General features: G+C 41.6%; 1 protein-coding gene across 1 annotated transcript; it reads right to left on the bottom strand.

Moving 5' to 3' along the window:
* Nucleotides 1–1,438: 1,438 nt before the first annotated feature.
* dlat (dihydrolipoamide S-acetyltransferase (E2 component of pyruvate dehydrogenase complex)) lies at nt 1,439–10,370 on the bottom strand. Its single transcript, XM_006800004.3, has 14 exons — nt 9,933–10,370; nt 8,234–8,335; nt 8,031–8,155; nt 7,508–7,667; nt 5,879–6,005; nt 5,575–5,756; nt 5,332–5,479; nt 5,175–5,242; nt 4,804–4,890; nt 4,393–4,500; nt 4,165–4,283; nt 2,729–2,891; nt 2,502–2,638; nt 1,439–2,420 (listed from the first exon to the last, which is right to left on the bottom strand). Exons 1-14 carry the CDS (start codon nt 10,185–10,187, stop codon nt 2,291–2,293), a joined length of 1,911 nt encoding a protein of 636 aa, XP_006800067.2. The 5' UTR covers nt 10,188–10,370; the 3' UTR covers nt 1,439–2,290.
* Between the last annotated feature and the right edge of the window lie 5,996 nt (nt 10,371–16,366).

Genomic DNA, 16,366 nt, shown 5'->3' on the forward strand with positions numbered 1-16,366 from the left:
TTTTGTTTTTACCATAAAGCCAAAAATCCACACTCTCTGCTTGTGTTAACAGCTTTAACATTTTGCATCATCTGGTTATTTACAGCTTCAAGGCTTCAAGAAAAAAATGAAGGTCGTCAGTGGTGCTAAGAAATGTTCAGAGGCGGGTTTTTGACACTAGAAGAGTCATCAGATGATGACATCCTTCCGTTATGACCTACAGGCAAAATAAAAATCCACCAGAGCTTCTCTTTGATGTATTTACATGAAATGTGTTCACTTAGTAATGACTCACTAAGTCGATCTGCCGGGCATGTTCTGCAGTCGTCGTCTAAACATATAAACTGCTGTCACATTTATGGAATTCATATGGGAACATAAGTAAATGCTGCCATGTTTCACTGTGATGTTTATGGAGAAAGACCCAACTGTGCTGTGGAAATCAAATGGGCTGTACAAGAGTGGTGCTCCATGTATGTGTACATATATATATGATATCATGGGGATTTTAATAAATGCCAACACCATCCGCACCCAGAACAGCACCAACATATGAAGGGAAAAAAGATCTGGACTACAAAGTTTATGGCATTATTAAACTATTAAGTTCTTCAGATGGAGGCACTCCCACTGACATAGAAATGCTTCGAAGGATGAAGGTGATGATAGGGACAGATATTAGACACAGATGATTTATTCTTTTTCCCCCGCTACCACACACACAAAGACACATCCACCAGCTCCACTCACTGTAGGAGTCAAACATTCAGGCTTTTCCTTTGATTCATCATCCTCCTGTATTTCTAACATGAAAAATTGACTGAAATGGTACGTTGTGGATCACTAAAGGTTTTCGCTTAGACAGCAGTTGTCCTTCTCTCCTGGATCGCCTGGAGCTTTCTTTAGGTGCCTTTCCAGCTTTGACAAAAGTCCAGCTGGGATAACCACATGTACTCGGGGCCTTCTTGATATGCTTTTCTGCTCCCCTGTCCACCATATCTGTGGGAATGATATCCACGCTGTGTTGTAACGTTCTGATCACACTCTGGAGTTTCTTCTCCAGTGTGATGAGAGTCAAAGCTTAAATACTGATCCGTATGTGCAGGTTTATGGTACAAATCAGTTTTTAAATGTCCCCCATTACTGATGGAAAACTCAGTCTAAGAAGGCTAACCTTTCACTTTTCATATCCTCACTGGCGATGATGTGTTGGTCCACCGAGTTAATGTGATCAATGAATTGTGGCACATCCTGAGATTTGATTTTCACCCAGGTGTCATCCACATACCTGAACCAATGTGGTCATTGAGGCTCCAGGTTCAGGTGTCGTTTGCAATCAGACCAATGCCCAAGCAAGGTACGTCACTTGCACTTCGATTTGGGCAGATCACCGTGTGTGAATACAATCTTACATCAAGTCTACCAACAACAATGACACAAAACAAAGGAGCTTCTGGCACAAGGTTGTCTTCACCCAGTTTATTCAAATTACAAATAGCATCCAGCACCACCTTTGTGCGTTCCAGCTGTGAAATACAGAATGTTTGAGACTAGAAAAACATCCCCGCTGAAGAGAAAATTGGCAAAACCGTTCGATATTTCCTGTAAGGGCAGCCTTTTTCATTCTGAGCTATACAGTTAATAAGTTCTATGGTGAGGTCTCCCAAGAGCTTGAGTTGTTTTATCCAAACGTCTCACCACCATATACAAATATACACATACAACTCTTTCCATCCATAGTGAATATACATAACCCTAGCTTCCCCCTCCCTACAGAAAACATCTTGTATTTTGAGTGTCTGGGATCATAACAGGGACAGGTGTGTAGATCTGTGTGAGCCTCAACATTTAGATCCCCAACAAGCATACAAACATTTTAAATCTTTTATCCACAAATAGCATTTCCTATTTTCTAACATTCACAGATTCCCGTATGTAAGTTGGCAGAAATAGGGGTATACGGGATAGATTTGCTCTCTGCTTTGACATGTAACACTTCCCTTTTTAGTGACGCACAGCCAGTTGCTCTTCTAGGGTAAGTTGCTCCTAATTCTGGTCTCGTGTAAGATGGGGGCCACAATAAATAGAGTATAGGTGAGAAAGCGCAAGAGGGGAGACAGATCGGTAGGAAAGAAAGCGAGACAGACAAGTAAGCGGAGTGAGTCCTGCCTCTTCCCCTTCTGGGTAATAGGGAGTGACCTGGTGCCAGGGCTAGCCAATCACGGGAGGATCCAGACCAGTTTAGACCAATCGGATCGCTTCAGTGAGAAGCCTCTGCCTGTTGCTGCAGTTTGATGGCAGTACAGTCTCGTCACAACAGCATGGTGACGGGTTTCTCCAGGAACTTGCGGAATTCTGCGAGCCACTGTGCACCGACCGCGCCGTCCACCACCCGGTGGTCACAGCTCAGCGTCACCGACATCATGTTGGCTACGTCAAACCTGCAAGGACCCACTGCATTAGACGGCAGTTTAAAATGATACCATGCCATTCTGTTACATTACTGTCGTCAGTGCACAGACCCTTTTTCATTGTCAGCAGGCATGAGGCGTTTCTCTGAGCCACCGACAGCGAGGATGCAAGCCTGAGGAGGGTTGATTATCGCCGAGAAGTTCTTGATGCCAAACATGCCTAAGTTAGAGATCGTGAATGTACCTCCCTGGTTGGGAAAATAAAGAGGACAATTTAGGTTTGTGAAGAAAGGAAAAAAAAGAAATTATCACTCACTCAGAATATTAAAAAGCCTTACCTGGAACTCGTGAGGCTGCAGTTTGCCGTCTCTTGCTTTGCCAGCGAGAGCAGTCACATCTGAGCAGATGGAGGTCAGTCCTTTGATGTGGGCGTTAAACACTATGGGCGTGATGAGGCCACTGGCTGTGCTCACGGCCACACTCACATCCACCACGTGATTCCTGGAAAACATAAATAAAGTCATTACAGATGCCGGCACAGTTCTCTCTTCAAGGCGACCCTTTCGAAACCGAAAGACTTATTCCGAGCGCTCTCTGCTGGCAAAACTGAAACTGCCAACCCGAGAAATATCACATTATTAAGATTACATGTCATTTAAGCACAAGCATACAACACAACTGGAAGCACTGGTGAACTTTATATTTACAGACAGGCACTCTTATTAGAATAAAAGTATAACAATATGTTTTATACTACCATAAATAACTATAAATAGAGGAGGTAAATAATGCTAATAGCAGCATTAACAATGATACAAGTAGGCAGTGGAACACACCGATATAATGGGAGGTCTAATAAAGGCATTTTAACTATTGCACTTTGCACTTGAGGGAGATATTGCATTATTATTCTAAGTCAACAAGCTGCTTTCAGGCACTCTGTTATTCACAAAAGGTGGCCACAGCAAGTAGCTCCGCATGTTTTGATTTGGCACATTTTTATACCAGATGCCATTACTGACACAAACCCAAAGAGATCTGCGTCTCCTACTGGGATGTTTTGCTTGTTGGGCGAATGTGTAAACCACTATCATTCTAGATCAATACTGCACACTTCATCTTAACAACTAAAATAAAGAAAGAAGTCTCACGCAGTCTAGGAAACTGATTACTGTGCAAGTGATTTCATGTACACTTAAACAGCACAAAAAATGGAAATAATTTCAGCTACAAGCAATGTTAGAAATCATGTAATTTCATGTTGCTACTCTCACCTCTGCTGCAAATAAACTGACACCTCGTCAGTGCTAATGAGACTTTGTCTTTGATTATTAAAATCATGCTGCCCAACTTTGAAATGTTTCAATCAAGCGCAATAATTAAAACAAAATAAAGTTAATTTATCTTGAAATTAAAAATCTAAATTTTAAAACTTCCCTATCAAGTTAACTTCATTTCTCTGCATCTATCTTGTGGTTGTACACGTCCCGGCTGCTGTGAGAGAACCACCAGTCTGCACTAGTTGCTTTCGGCTGTGATGGTTTCTGCCTTCAGTAACAAGGTTTTATCATTTAAATGACTTACTGGCGTAATGTTCCCCAACGGCATGTAAACACACTCTGTGATGCATGCACTCATTTAAAGATAAGATCCAAAGAGACAATGGCTGGGAATACAAAGCAAGATGGATATTTCCACAGTCAGGAGAACGTGTTTTCTGTTTGCTGCTTATAGGAACTAAACTCCATGTGGCTCTTAATGAGTTTTTACTCACTGACGAATGACTGTGTCCAACCAGGACGAGTTGCATTCAGGAACCTTGAGGCAGGCCAGAGCACTAGCTTTGATGATGAAATCATTCACACTAAGTTTGATATTCTGGGCTTTCACCTCCTGCAGAGAGAAGAGGGTGAAATCGTTTTTGAGATGCTGGAAATGAGGTTTTAGTGCAGTGATACAAACAAAGCTACAGTTACACCTCTATTACAAAGCACAAACTCACAGCGTTGAGTTCTTTTCTAAGCTCAAGCACTTGGTCCATGTTGACATCTACAGACAAATAATAGTGGGGGATGGTTTGTTTGGACTGCATCAACCTCTGAGCAATGACCTGCAGGAGAGACAAATATATGCATTTTAGCTTTGATCCATTATTCATCACCAAGAGGAATGAGGTGTGCTGGCTGGGTCTGTTTTGATAAATGGAGTGCCCGCCTGTGGGGCAAAATGTGTTAGCACAGGTCAGAGATAACAGAGCTACACTGAAATCTCCTCGGGACATTTGCCTCCAAGCTCTCAATACACCAGCACAGCACCCCGCACAGAAGGAGCCGCTAATGCACCGACTGCTAGCAGCGGAAGTCATCACAGAATGTAATGGCCCATCAAGAGGCAGGTGTGTGGTGGTGCTCACCTTGCGGATGTTGCTGATAGGGATGTCTGTGAAGGTGCCAGTTGGTGCAGCAGGGGCTGGTGCAAATGCAGGAGCAGCTGGAGCAGCCTGCAGACGTAGAGATTTAATTTGCATTACAGACAACAGAAACAGAGGTAAAAGAAATTAATTAATAATTGTGATTATTTGCCAAAACAGATAAATCACTGTCCTGCAACAGCTAAATGTATAATTTAAAAGGAAAATGGGCATGACTGACATGGACTTATTGATCAGACTGTCCGTATTACATCGGTATTAAGAAAAGGACCATTAAACAATAAGAATGGTTACACATGATTTAACTGGGCTGATGGGCACTAATGTGACTCAACAGTATGGGTTTCCCTTACAGGTGCGGCTTTTGGTGGAACAAAGTTCTCAATATCCTTCCTGGTGATGCGTCCATCAGGGCCAGACCCTGAACAAAAGAGTATTTAAAATGAAAAAGTTAAAATGTAAAAGCTTCAGCAAACGCTCTTCGTCCATCACATAGGTCCAGCTACGTACCGCTGACTTGAGCCAGGTTAATTCCTTTCTCGGCAGCGAGTTTCTTGGCAAGCGGGCTGATGAACACACGACCCTTTCTGGGTGCTGCAGGGGCAGCAGCTGCTGCTGGTGGAGCAGGACTGGGTGATGCAGCAGCTGGAGCTGCGACCTACAACATAAACAAAGTGTTCTTAAGACATCTTAAAACTGTACAAAAGCCAAATGACTTCTTATTTGAAAGTGCAGGTTTTCTGTGAGTCTCACCGGTGCTGGAGGTGGAGGTGGTGTGGAAACTTCAACCACCCCAGTTTCAACGTAATCCTTGAAAGCGGCAATGTCGCTTTCCTTCTCTACAATGATGCAGAGCGGCGCGCCCAGAGGAACATCACGGGTTCCCTCTGCCACCAGGATTTTTGCCAAATACCCCTCCTCTTGCACCTCAAAGCCTGTATGCAAACACACAGGACCAAGCTATATTAAAAGTAAGATCATATAAATACTTTTTCCTCTGTAGTGCTGAAAGTGGAGACGCTTTAGGTTCGATGTGTTCAAATCCGTTTGGATTTACCAATGGTCGCCTTGTCAGTTTCGATCTCAGCTAAGAGATCTCCTTCGCTCAGCTTCTCTCCGACCTTCTTCTCCCAGCGCTGCACTGTTCCCATCGTCATGGTTGGAGAAAGAGCAGGAAGTGCGATCTGTAACACAAATTCCCACAAATGTGAAAAATACTAGACCTGAAAAAGACTCACAACCTCTTCAGCATCTAGTCAAGTTACAAACACTGTTAAAGGTCTAGAGAAAATTTCTTCAAGATGACCCCTGAAGGGACCGAATGGCTCCCTCTGATTAAATGATGAAGTGGTGTGACATTATTTTTGTTTGTTTTTTTTAAATAAAGAGAAAGAAAAAAGTCCTTCAAATAGAGAAAGTTCAAAATATAACAGATAGGACAGTCTAAAAATGGCAAGTTAGCCTTCTTAGACTATGAGATTTCCATCAGTAATGGGGGACATCTAAAAGCTGATGTGTACCGCAAACCTACGCATACGGATCAGTATTTAAGCTTTGACCCTCATCATCCACTGGAGCATAAATTGGGTGTCATCAGGACGCTACAACACAGAGCGAACAGACACAGCAGGCAGGGAAGCAGAAGAACAGCACATCAAGAAGGCCCTGAGTAAATGTGGTTATCCCAGCTGGGCTTTTGTCAAAGCTGGGAGTATCAGAGCAGTTGAGACGCATTTTTTCTAAACACCGGGTCTCTGTGGCTTTTAAACCCCAAAACACGCTGCACCAAAAATTGGTCCACCCCAAGGATCGGGTCCCCCGACACAAACAAAGTAAGATAGTGTACGCTGTTAAGTGCCAGGAGGATTGCCAGGATTTATACATCAGAGAAACCAAACAACCTCTGGCGAAGAGGATGGCACAACACAGAAGAGCTACCTCATCAGGCCAGGACTCTGCAGTCTATTTACACCTACAGGCCAGTGGACACTCTTTCAAGGATGAGGATGTTCACATCCTAAACAGGGAGGAACGCTGGTTTGAGCGCGGAGTCAAGGAGACCATTTACGTGAAAAGGGAAAGACCATCTCTGAATCGAGGAGGGGGTTTAAGGGTACATCTGTCACCATCTTACAATACTGTGATTGCAGCCATTCCCCAACTCTCTGTGAATGGTACTCATGGCCATTGATCAGTGGTTTTTGATCAGTGGGTTTTGGTCAGTGGTTGTTGATCAAGGGTCATGAGAATTTGCATAATTAAGATTAAGGAACTGACCTCACAGTCCATTGTTCCTTCAGTGGGCTGGTTTCAGTCATTATGCAAATGTACTGTTTATAAGATTGGGGAAACCTGCAGTCAGCTGAGACTGAAGAAGTCACTTGGATGAGTGACGAAACGTTTCTCCCACAAAATGCTACGTCCAGATGAACAGAATCAACTTTTGGCGATATAACAGATACATGGAAACTGTTTAATTCCACACACTGTAGTAAAGTAGTAAAATCTGACGCATGATCAGAAGAGTCCATAGTGGTACCCGCTTCACTGCCCTGATACAGTGATCCTGGACAACCCTGATCAAACCAAGACTACGCGCGCAAAACACAGCATCATACACAGATGCTGTCTACATCACAAATCTACGGCTTTCTGACCGAACTCGTTTATGGGAGAGCTCACTTACCTTCATGTGTGCGGGATAAGAGCTTCCAGGGGCTGCAGGTGGAGCTGCCGCAGCAGCAGCGGGTGGTGGAGGCGGAGCAGAGGCAGTAGGTGAAGGAGTGGCACCGGCTGCTTTGATTGAATCTAGTGTTACATCCTTAAAGGCTGAGACCAAGTCAGGGCTGCAGAGGAAAATAGGTCCACAAATAATGAGTAAAAACTGACACAACTGCATCGAGCCATACGGCACCCTGTCAGCTTTTAACCTCCCATATTTGATTGTGGCACCTGGCAATTTTATTGATATAGCACATTTCATTACATTACATAACAAATGTAGAAGTCATGTTTGTTAAAGCTCTAGGATTAATGATGCACTTAAAGGACTGTAAATAATAATAAAAGCAGCATTTTGCCACTATCAAAACAGAGTGCTCCCCATTTAATGTTTTTCAACTATTAATTCGTCCCATTACTATAAAAGAACAACCACCAGTGAACTAACAGGCCTCAGCTCTGAATCTGGACTGTCCAAACACACTAACTTGTCAACTGTGATGCAAATCACGGCTCCAACGGTGACATCTCTGGTTCCTTCAGGAACCAGGATCTTTGCCAGATAGCATTCCTCCAGCATCTCAAATCCCACAGTGGCCTTGTCTGTCTCTACCTACAAAGAGAGAGGCAACATTAGAAATGTACACCACGATCGCATTTTGTGGCAGTGTGGGCACACGCGGCTCCTAACCTCAGCTATGAGGTCACCCTCGCTGATTTTCTCCCCCTCCTTCTTCTCCCAGCGAGCGATCGTTCCTGTCTGCATGGTGGGCGACAGTGCAGGAAGCTCCACCTGAAGAACAAGCAAATGAATATAATCAAAGTTTAACCTAAAACTTAAAATTAAAAAAAATTATCTGTAACATCCTTTTAGAGTATTCTCACTGGGAACTTTTCAAAAGGCCAGTCAAAAAAGTGCCAAAAGTCAGGTGTTGTAACTGCTGTTGCTACATCATCATCATCACCTCATTCATTGCCCCATAAAATGACCTACATCCACTTCACCACAGCTGATTTTTATAGAGTTTTTTTTTTATATAACAGCAAAGATGAATGACATGCTATTGGTGAAGTAACACAAAGGTAGAAGGACTACTGAGAAGTCTTCCACTTTAGAGTCAAAAATGGAGGGTTTCATTCAGGCTCACAACCTCAAATCTGCACCTATGTTCAATTAACCTAACGAGCACACCTCTGGACTGTAAGGGGAAAGTGAAGCTGCCAGTTTCATGATTTAGGGGACAGCATGTAATTTCCACATGCAGCACTCCCGACTGACAAAGAGGTATAAACCAGCAGGTCACTTAAATTGGAGGACGAGCATGTCAGACTTCCCAGGTTATAATTGTTTCATGTTTTCAGCAGTTCCTGAAGTTGTTCCACAACCAATTAACCATCAGCTCCCTCCAAGTCCTCTGTCTAATGCAGCAGAGGAGAACACAAATCAGCTGCTCTAATTGACTTCAATACACTTGGGGAAAGTGACAAAGTATGAATCTAGTCTTTTTAAAACTTTACAATGAATGCGCTGTGTTAAAATGTCTCAGACAGAGACAAATATAGATAGTACTGAAACAAACACTGATATTGGGATCAGATCGTGATACAACCTATAATTTACTTCTAATGTCTAAGATCTAAGTTCTGTGTTAGATCAATTATTTTTGGAGAAAGTAAAATATACCTCAAACATTTGCTCTGAAAGGTGTCTGAACCTTTTCGCGGTGACTGTCACATCCTTGTTATTTGTAAGTGTATAGCACATTTAAATAACAGTGCTTTAGAGAAAGGTACATTTATATTCCAAGTCTAAAAAAAACGGTTTCAAAATACACGACAAGCTAAAAGCTGTACTTTGTTGTGGAAACAAAATACAGCCATTATGGAAGGTAAAGCTCAGTCAGTTAGTGGTCATTAAAAGTTGTTCACAATTTGCAAATTTATGATGAATCATCTCATAAACAATAACATACTGCTGTTCCCTACTTAAGCTGTCTTTATAGGTTACAAGTATCGGGACTGGCAACCCGAAACCCTGTATTTACTTGGTATCGGGATCAATACCAAATTTTGCAGTATTGCTCAGCACCATCAGGCATGTGTTTTATAGCCAAAGTATTTCCTATGACCTCCGTGTTTGGGGCACACAAGTCAGGTTTGACGGATTGGTGTCATTCAGGAGAACCGCAGCACAGTCACAACAGTGTTTCCAGTGAACAGTGGAGAAACTAATCGTTCAACAGTTCCTGCTAACCTCACACAGGGAAGAGCCGGATTTCCAGCAAATAAAGCGTTTTTAACAGATCTCTGCAACAGGCAGGGAGGTCAAGCTAGCTAACGCGGTGAACATGGGTGCTATAGCAACCTGACACCGGCTCCGGTAGCGTTACCTTCTGGTGTGGCGGCAGGCTGTAGAAGCGCTTGCACTGACATCCACCTGCTAGGTGGGGAGACCGCAGAAGAGTCGCTCTGTAGCTGAAGCCGGAGTCCAGAAAGGCGGCTCGGGACCCCGCTCCATAATGAAGCCGTCTCAGACAGCTGGTTCCGGGAGCAGAGCGGGAGCTGAGTGCAGCAGGCCCGGCCGGGAGGGCACGGGGACACCGGAGCCCGGAGGACGGCCTGAGCCGCAGGATCAGACGAAGCATTTCGCAGCGGTTGGGATACTATACAGAGCTGGTGAATAAATGTATTACTTACACCAGCATGAGAACTACACCTACACCGAGGGTCTCTTCTCCCTGACAGCCAACCCCTATTTAACTCCTCACTTTCTAATGACCTCCTCCAGCCCCAAACACAACCATTTACGGCTTTCTTGCTTGTGCTGTCGTAGCTTTGTCATTGGTGTCGTAAATCGCAGCGGCTCAAAATTCAGTCGCTGAATACCCCCAAAACAAAAACAAACAAACAAAAACAAAACAAAAAAACACCACCACTGTCAATATAAGTACAATGCTAAAGAAACAAAGTAACGCAAAGAAAAAATTACAATAAGAACTGTTCAAACTGTTTTAGCGATAAATGTAATTATGCTGTAATCACATCAATGACCACATGATGGCAGTAGATTCCACTGGGAAGTTTGCCTGGGTTCAGCCCGCCTGAGAATCTTGATTTGAATGGATCACAGTGAGAAGTTTACATATACCCATCATGGCATCTTTAATGACTTAAAAAAGAACTGGGTGCACAAGTTTGAATTTATTTTGGATTTTGACCAATTCACAAAGGTTCTAAAGGTCCGATGCCCGCGTGACCACAAAAACACAGCTGGCTGGAGCAAAGTAAGTCGAAATAAATGTGATGAGTTGGTGAATTTAAGTAAAATAAGTAAATAAATAAAACCATGTACACATTATAACTTAGTCAAATCAGCCTTGAAGGATAAAAACTGTCTAAGAGTGTCATGAAGCATTCGGAGGATGACACAAAGTTGGCCTGCTTTTCAGTGTTTTAAATTTTCGGCACTGAGGTCTGCTTATTGTAAATATCTTCTACTTGTTTTTACACTTTGTAATGTTAAAGTGACACTGATGACACAAGCACTGTCTGACTAGTGACTACAGATACCAAATCTGATTTGGTATTTGTAAGAGTGCCATCTGTTGGTCAGAAAGTGGCATTGCAGGTAACAGTCAATATGCTGGACAATGTAAAACAATAAAATACAACATAAAAACAACAAATTATTTGAAAATATCTTCAGCTGCTTTTTAAAAGAATCAGTGGGGTCAGTACAGTGTAAAAACAGTGAAAGAGAATTCCACAACTGTGGTGCCACTGCTTGAAAGGAACGATCACCACAAGTTTTCCATCGAGTGCTAGGGGAATCAGCGATCGTTGACCTGATGACCTTAGAGCTTGGGAAGATGAATGCAGTTTCAGCGGGTCAGATATCTATACTGTGGAGCTTGACCATGTAGGGCCCTAAAGGTTAGAAGTAAAATTTGAAAATGAAACCTAAAACTTACAGGCAACCAGTGAAGGGAGGCCAAAACTGGGGTGATATGAGATCTTTTGTTGGTGCATGTTAAGAGTCTTGCTGCAGTATTTTGTACAGTCTGAAAACGATTTAAAACTGATTTGTAAAAACAAGTAAAAAGATATGGTTGGGAGCAATAATTAAAGTTTTTTTTTATCAGTCTAGCTGGAGGAACTTGTCGTTTAATCATTGCTTGATTTCTCTCAGGCAATTACTTAAACAAGACAATTTATAAAACTCAGAGACTTTAAAAGAACAGTATAACTGAATGTCATCAGCATAGAGATGATAGGAGATATTATTGTAGCGCCTAATAATTTAGGACAAGGGGGAATGTATAAAGCAAAAAGAGAATTGGACCCCAAAAAAATGTGAAAATGAACCTTTGTTATGTAATCTTTTATTTTTTCCACAGCCCTCCAACATTCTTCAGTCTTCCCCTCTGATCTAGCAGCAGATGATAAAAGGAAGTCCGATATCCAACAGATTTCATATTAGTCTGTCAGGGAATATCGCATTAAAAGCAGAACTAAAGTCATCAAAGAGCAGCCTGGCATAACGCCCCTGTTGTTCCAGGCGGGAGATGGTGGTGTGGAGCGTTGGAACAATGGCATCTTCAGTTAATGTGTTAGCTCTGTATGCAAAGTGGAGTAGGTATAACAAAAATAATACAGTGTGAGTGCAGGATTACACATGTGACAATTTAGGTGAATTGAAGGAGGCTACAGGGAAATCAGTCTGTTTCTATTAGTTTGAACTCCTTTTTAGAAATGGGGGACTGTCAGAGGTCATTTAGTAAGAGTCAGTGAATCCATGACTCTTTCACAGTTGTAAAGAAAAAAGAGAACAACATGAAATGTATGTTTTTTCTGAGGGTGGTGGGGTAGAGGACTTCACGTGTAGGTGACTGTTGAAAGCCCACTTTTTTATATATGTTGTTGTAACTGTTTCAAAGTTATTAGCATGAATCTGCAATGAGTTTTCTTCAAATAAAAGAGGACTTCGGTAGAATGAAATACAACCTCCATGTGTTTCATTGAGTGTCTAGCACGATCTACAATATTTGAAAGTATTGTTAAAAAATTTCATGAGTTTTTCTGAAATCTTGCTGTCATGTCAACACACATCAACCGAAGGAAGAGTTAACCCTGTTTTAAGCTCCAGCCTCTCATCCCAGGCTGATGTGCGCCTTGCTTGATGAGACAAATCAGACATTCCTAAGCATCACATTAGATTCCTCTTTCACTGGGATGCCACAGTCTCATAAAACGCACAACCCTTTGTGTACGGCGATCATACAATCTGGTGTGCAGTGAGCTCATAGATGAAACTAAGGTAACTCACAAATATGAACTATGTGAGCAGAAAAGTGTCTGCTGAAATAATAGGAGGCTTAAAACTACACATTCTCTCTTTAACAAGGGAGCTAGAGGTTGGCGAATGGAGGGAGGCCAATCTACAGACCCTTATCACACAGACTTCAATACTGCAAAATATCAGTAAACAAAACTGAATCCATTTCACCGACATTACAATTTCTGTTCAACTGCCAGGACAACTAAACAGTTACTGTTGTCTTGGTGTTTTCTGTTTCTTTTCCCTCCCCCACAGATGAAGCAGAGAAGAGGAAAACCCAGTTCAGAAGTCACCCCCCTGCCCCTGGTACACCACCAACCTCTATTGATTGAAAGGTATATTTTTATTTTTAAGAAATAAAAAAGTTAAGTTTACTCAGAATATACAGTTTAGTTCAGTTGCTAATGGAGTGATGCTTAGTTAACAAGCCGAGTTAAATAAATGTGTGGTGAATGATTGTTTAAACTAAGTATCATCAGTTAATGTAACTCTGTTATTAGTATATTCAAATGATGATGCATTACCACCACCAACTGGTAGAATATGGAGATAAAGCTCATCAGCTATTTTTTGACATAAAAACTCACAAAGTGTTAATTATAAACAGAAAAAAAGATCACAGCTTAACCTTGAATGGTTTTAAGCTTTGTCCTTCATTACTTCCCATCTCTGCTGATATCACATATCCACAAAATAATTAAAGTATCTGATTGGTGCTGTTATAATAACCTTTCCCTGAACATTAAAAAAAAAGAGAGAAATCATTGATTTCAGGTGACAGCGAGGGGCGCTCAGGCCACTGGAATCAGGGGTTGACGTAGAGAGGGTGCTTGCTTTATATTTCTGGGAGGTCCTTAAATGGACAACGAACGGTGCTCCTATTATTAAAAAGGCACAACAGAGACTTTATTTCCTCAGAATACTAAAGAAGGCCCACCTGTGTGCAAATCTATTAGAGTCTTTCTACCTCTGCTCAATATAAAGCATCCTGACGTACTGTATAATAGTCTGGTTTGGGAACTGCTCAGCAGCAGACAGAGAAACTCTCCACAGGGTGATAAAAGCTGTTCAGGACATCATCGGCCAGCCCCTGCCGCCTCTGGAGGACATCCACTGGTCTGTTCACTCTGCTCCTCCCTGGGAAGCGGTACAGGTTACTGAATTCACCCACTGCCAGATTAAAGAACAGCTTCTATCCAGCAGCTATCACTGAACTGAACTCTCCTCCCACTTGTGACATTACAGTAAGTTTCTACTCACTATAGACTCAGTACCCCACACACTTTTTTGCAATAAGATATATTACATTTTCATAAGTGGCTTCACACTGCTTACTGTCATTTTTATATTTCTTTGTATTTATTCTGTGTATCTTGATAATTGATCATTTTATTTTAGTCCATTTTAAATGTGCATCCAAACCTCCAGGAAATCTCAGTGTTTATCCCACAGAGGATAAACGTTCTGTCGTGTCAGTTTTCATGAAGCACCAGGAGTACAAACACTTCCTTTGCCACACTTGACATACTGTATGTATCGTAACCAAGCCTCAAGTTGGACCCAGAAAGCAGACCCAGACAACAAAGAATATTAAAGCCTTTATTTTCAACACACAAGAAAGGACTAAAGAGGACAGAGGAGTAGGTTGGCAAAGGTTTGAACTTTCTTTCAGGAAATCTGTTTCGTTTCGGTGCTTAAATGATTTTTTCCACAAGAATAAAAAGGAGCAAGCCTGTGAATATCGGTCCAGACAAAAACAATACAAAGATATTATTAGTAGCTAACATGCTGCACTTTAGGCTATTGGCTGGATAGACACTTGTAACAGTGGTAATGTAAGAAAATACAAGAATAACTCTGAATGTGATTTGATTTATTGAATTTGTTTATTGAAAATGACTTGAAGACAGACAAGAACATTTATTGTGTCTTAAAGTTTTTTATTATTATTTTGTGCCAATTAATAATTTTTAAAATAATTTTCAAAATTCCAAGATGGCTGCCGAATAAAAGTATCTCTGCTGAGCTCTTACAAAATAAATCTTGTTTTACAAGAAACAAACCCAGAGATATATAAATATCTGTCTGATATTTTTGTATTATTATTGTTATATTTTGAATATGGAAATTTAGACGATAAGTACGATTTGAAATGAACAAAAGGGTGGAGACTCAGATGAAGAGGAGAAGATAGTGAAGAGGATGAACATTAAAGTGTGAAATTGTTTTTCTGACACTGTGGAATGATGCGCATTGTGAAACAAATGAGTGTGAACCATTATTATTCAAAAATAGCAAAAACGTAACGCGTAACATAAAGTAACGTGTTACTGTAATCCAATTAATTTTCAAGCAACAAGGGATTACTATTGCAAAAAAGTAATTAGACTACTGATACTTTCCCATAAGAATGCTGCTTCATTAAACCATGTTTTATTTGTGTGAGTGTGTCTCATGACAATGACGTACGAGCATGTCTAAAGGGGCCAGAGGCCGGTAACTTAAACTAAACCCAAGTGCAGTAACCCAGAGCGGAGGTGAAAGGAGCATTTTAACAATGTTTTTTAATTAAAACGGGGGTAACAATTAGCAGTGACAAAATACAGTGGTTTGGTAAACATGGCGTGGTGACGTAGCTATGAGCAACCAGAGAAACGGGACAGTGAAGGTAACTGGATCATGGCTGGTATGTAATGGTCACACTTGGGAGAGAGGAGAATAGAGTTCAAGGGTGAGTTTAAGAGATGGTGAGTATGACAGTTTTTCCTAGCTTACTTGCAGGAGGAGTGATAGAGGTGGCGTGAGTCCAGGAGGATTCGTGAGTGTGAGGTGGCTGACCTGAGTTCAGTTGGGTCCGAGGTGATGAGTGGGCAGGAGGGCATGCAGGTGAGGCGCCAAGGAATTCCCAGAGAGCAGGTATGAAAACAGAATCCCAGAGGGGAGTCTTAAACATGCGTCATGAAGTATCCGGGAGCAACTAGAGCACAAGATAACAGCGTAAGCAGAGCACTTAAGAGAACAAACATGAAACATGGGAACCAGTTACCAACATGGTGGAAATTATGCCTTATGGTTGGTAGAATATGGCTGATATGAAGATGCACCTGGTCATTTTTTGTGCTGTATCGGCTGTTTCTATAGCACAGACTGACTGAAGTGGTAGAAGTGAGATTTAGAGTCTATTCTTGGCAGTGCACCTGGGTTAAGAAGTCAAGAACTGCCAAGTTGGATGGGGTAGTCCTATTATAAGTGAAATAATCATCATTTCATATCTAACACATCACAGACCTGTCAAATAACTATAAAGACAATGGATGATAGAGTCCAGCAGGAGTGTCCAGAAAGTGATGTGTCGACTATAATGAAGGACGCAAAATGGTGTAAAATTACATACTGATCAAAGTAAGTCTCATCTACTAGCTAACTGTGTTTTATGAAAAAGATTTGGACTCAGTCAGGGAAATAAAAGATGGGAATTTAATAAAT

The sequence above is a fragment of the Neolamprologus brichardi genome, chromosome 10 (genome assembly GCF_056152115.1).
Source record: "Neolamprologus brichardi isolate AB-2024 chromosome 10, ASM5615211v1, whole genome shotgun sequence".
In the NCBI taxonomy this organism is placed as follows: domain Eukaryota; kingdom Metazoa; phylum Chordata; class Actinopteri; order Cichliformes; family Cichlidae; genus Neolamprologus; species Neolamprologus brichardi.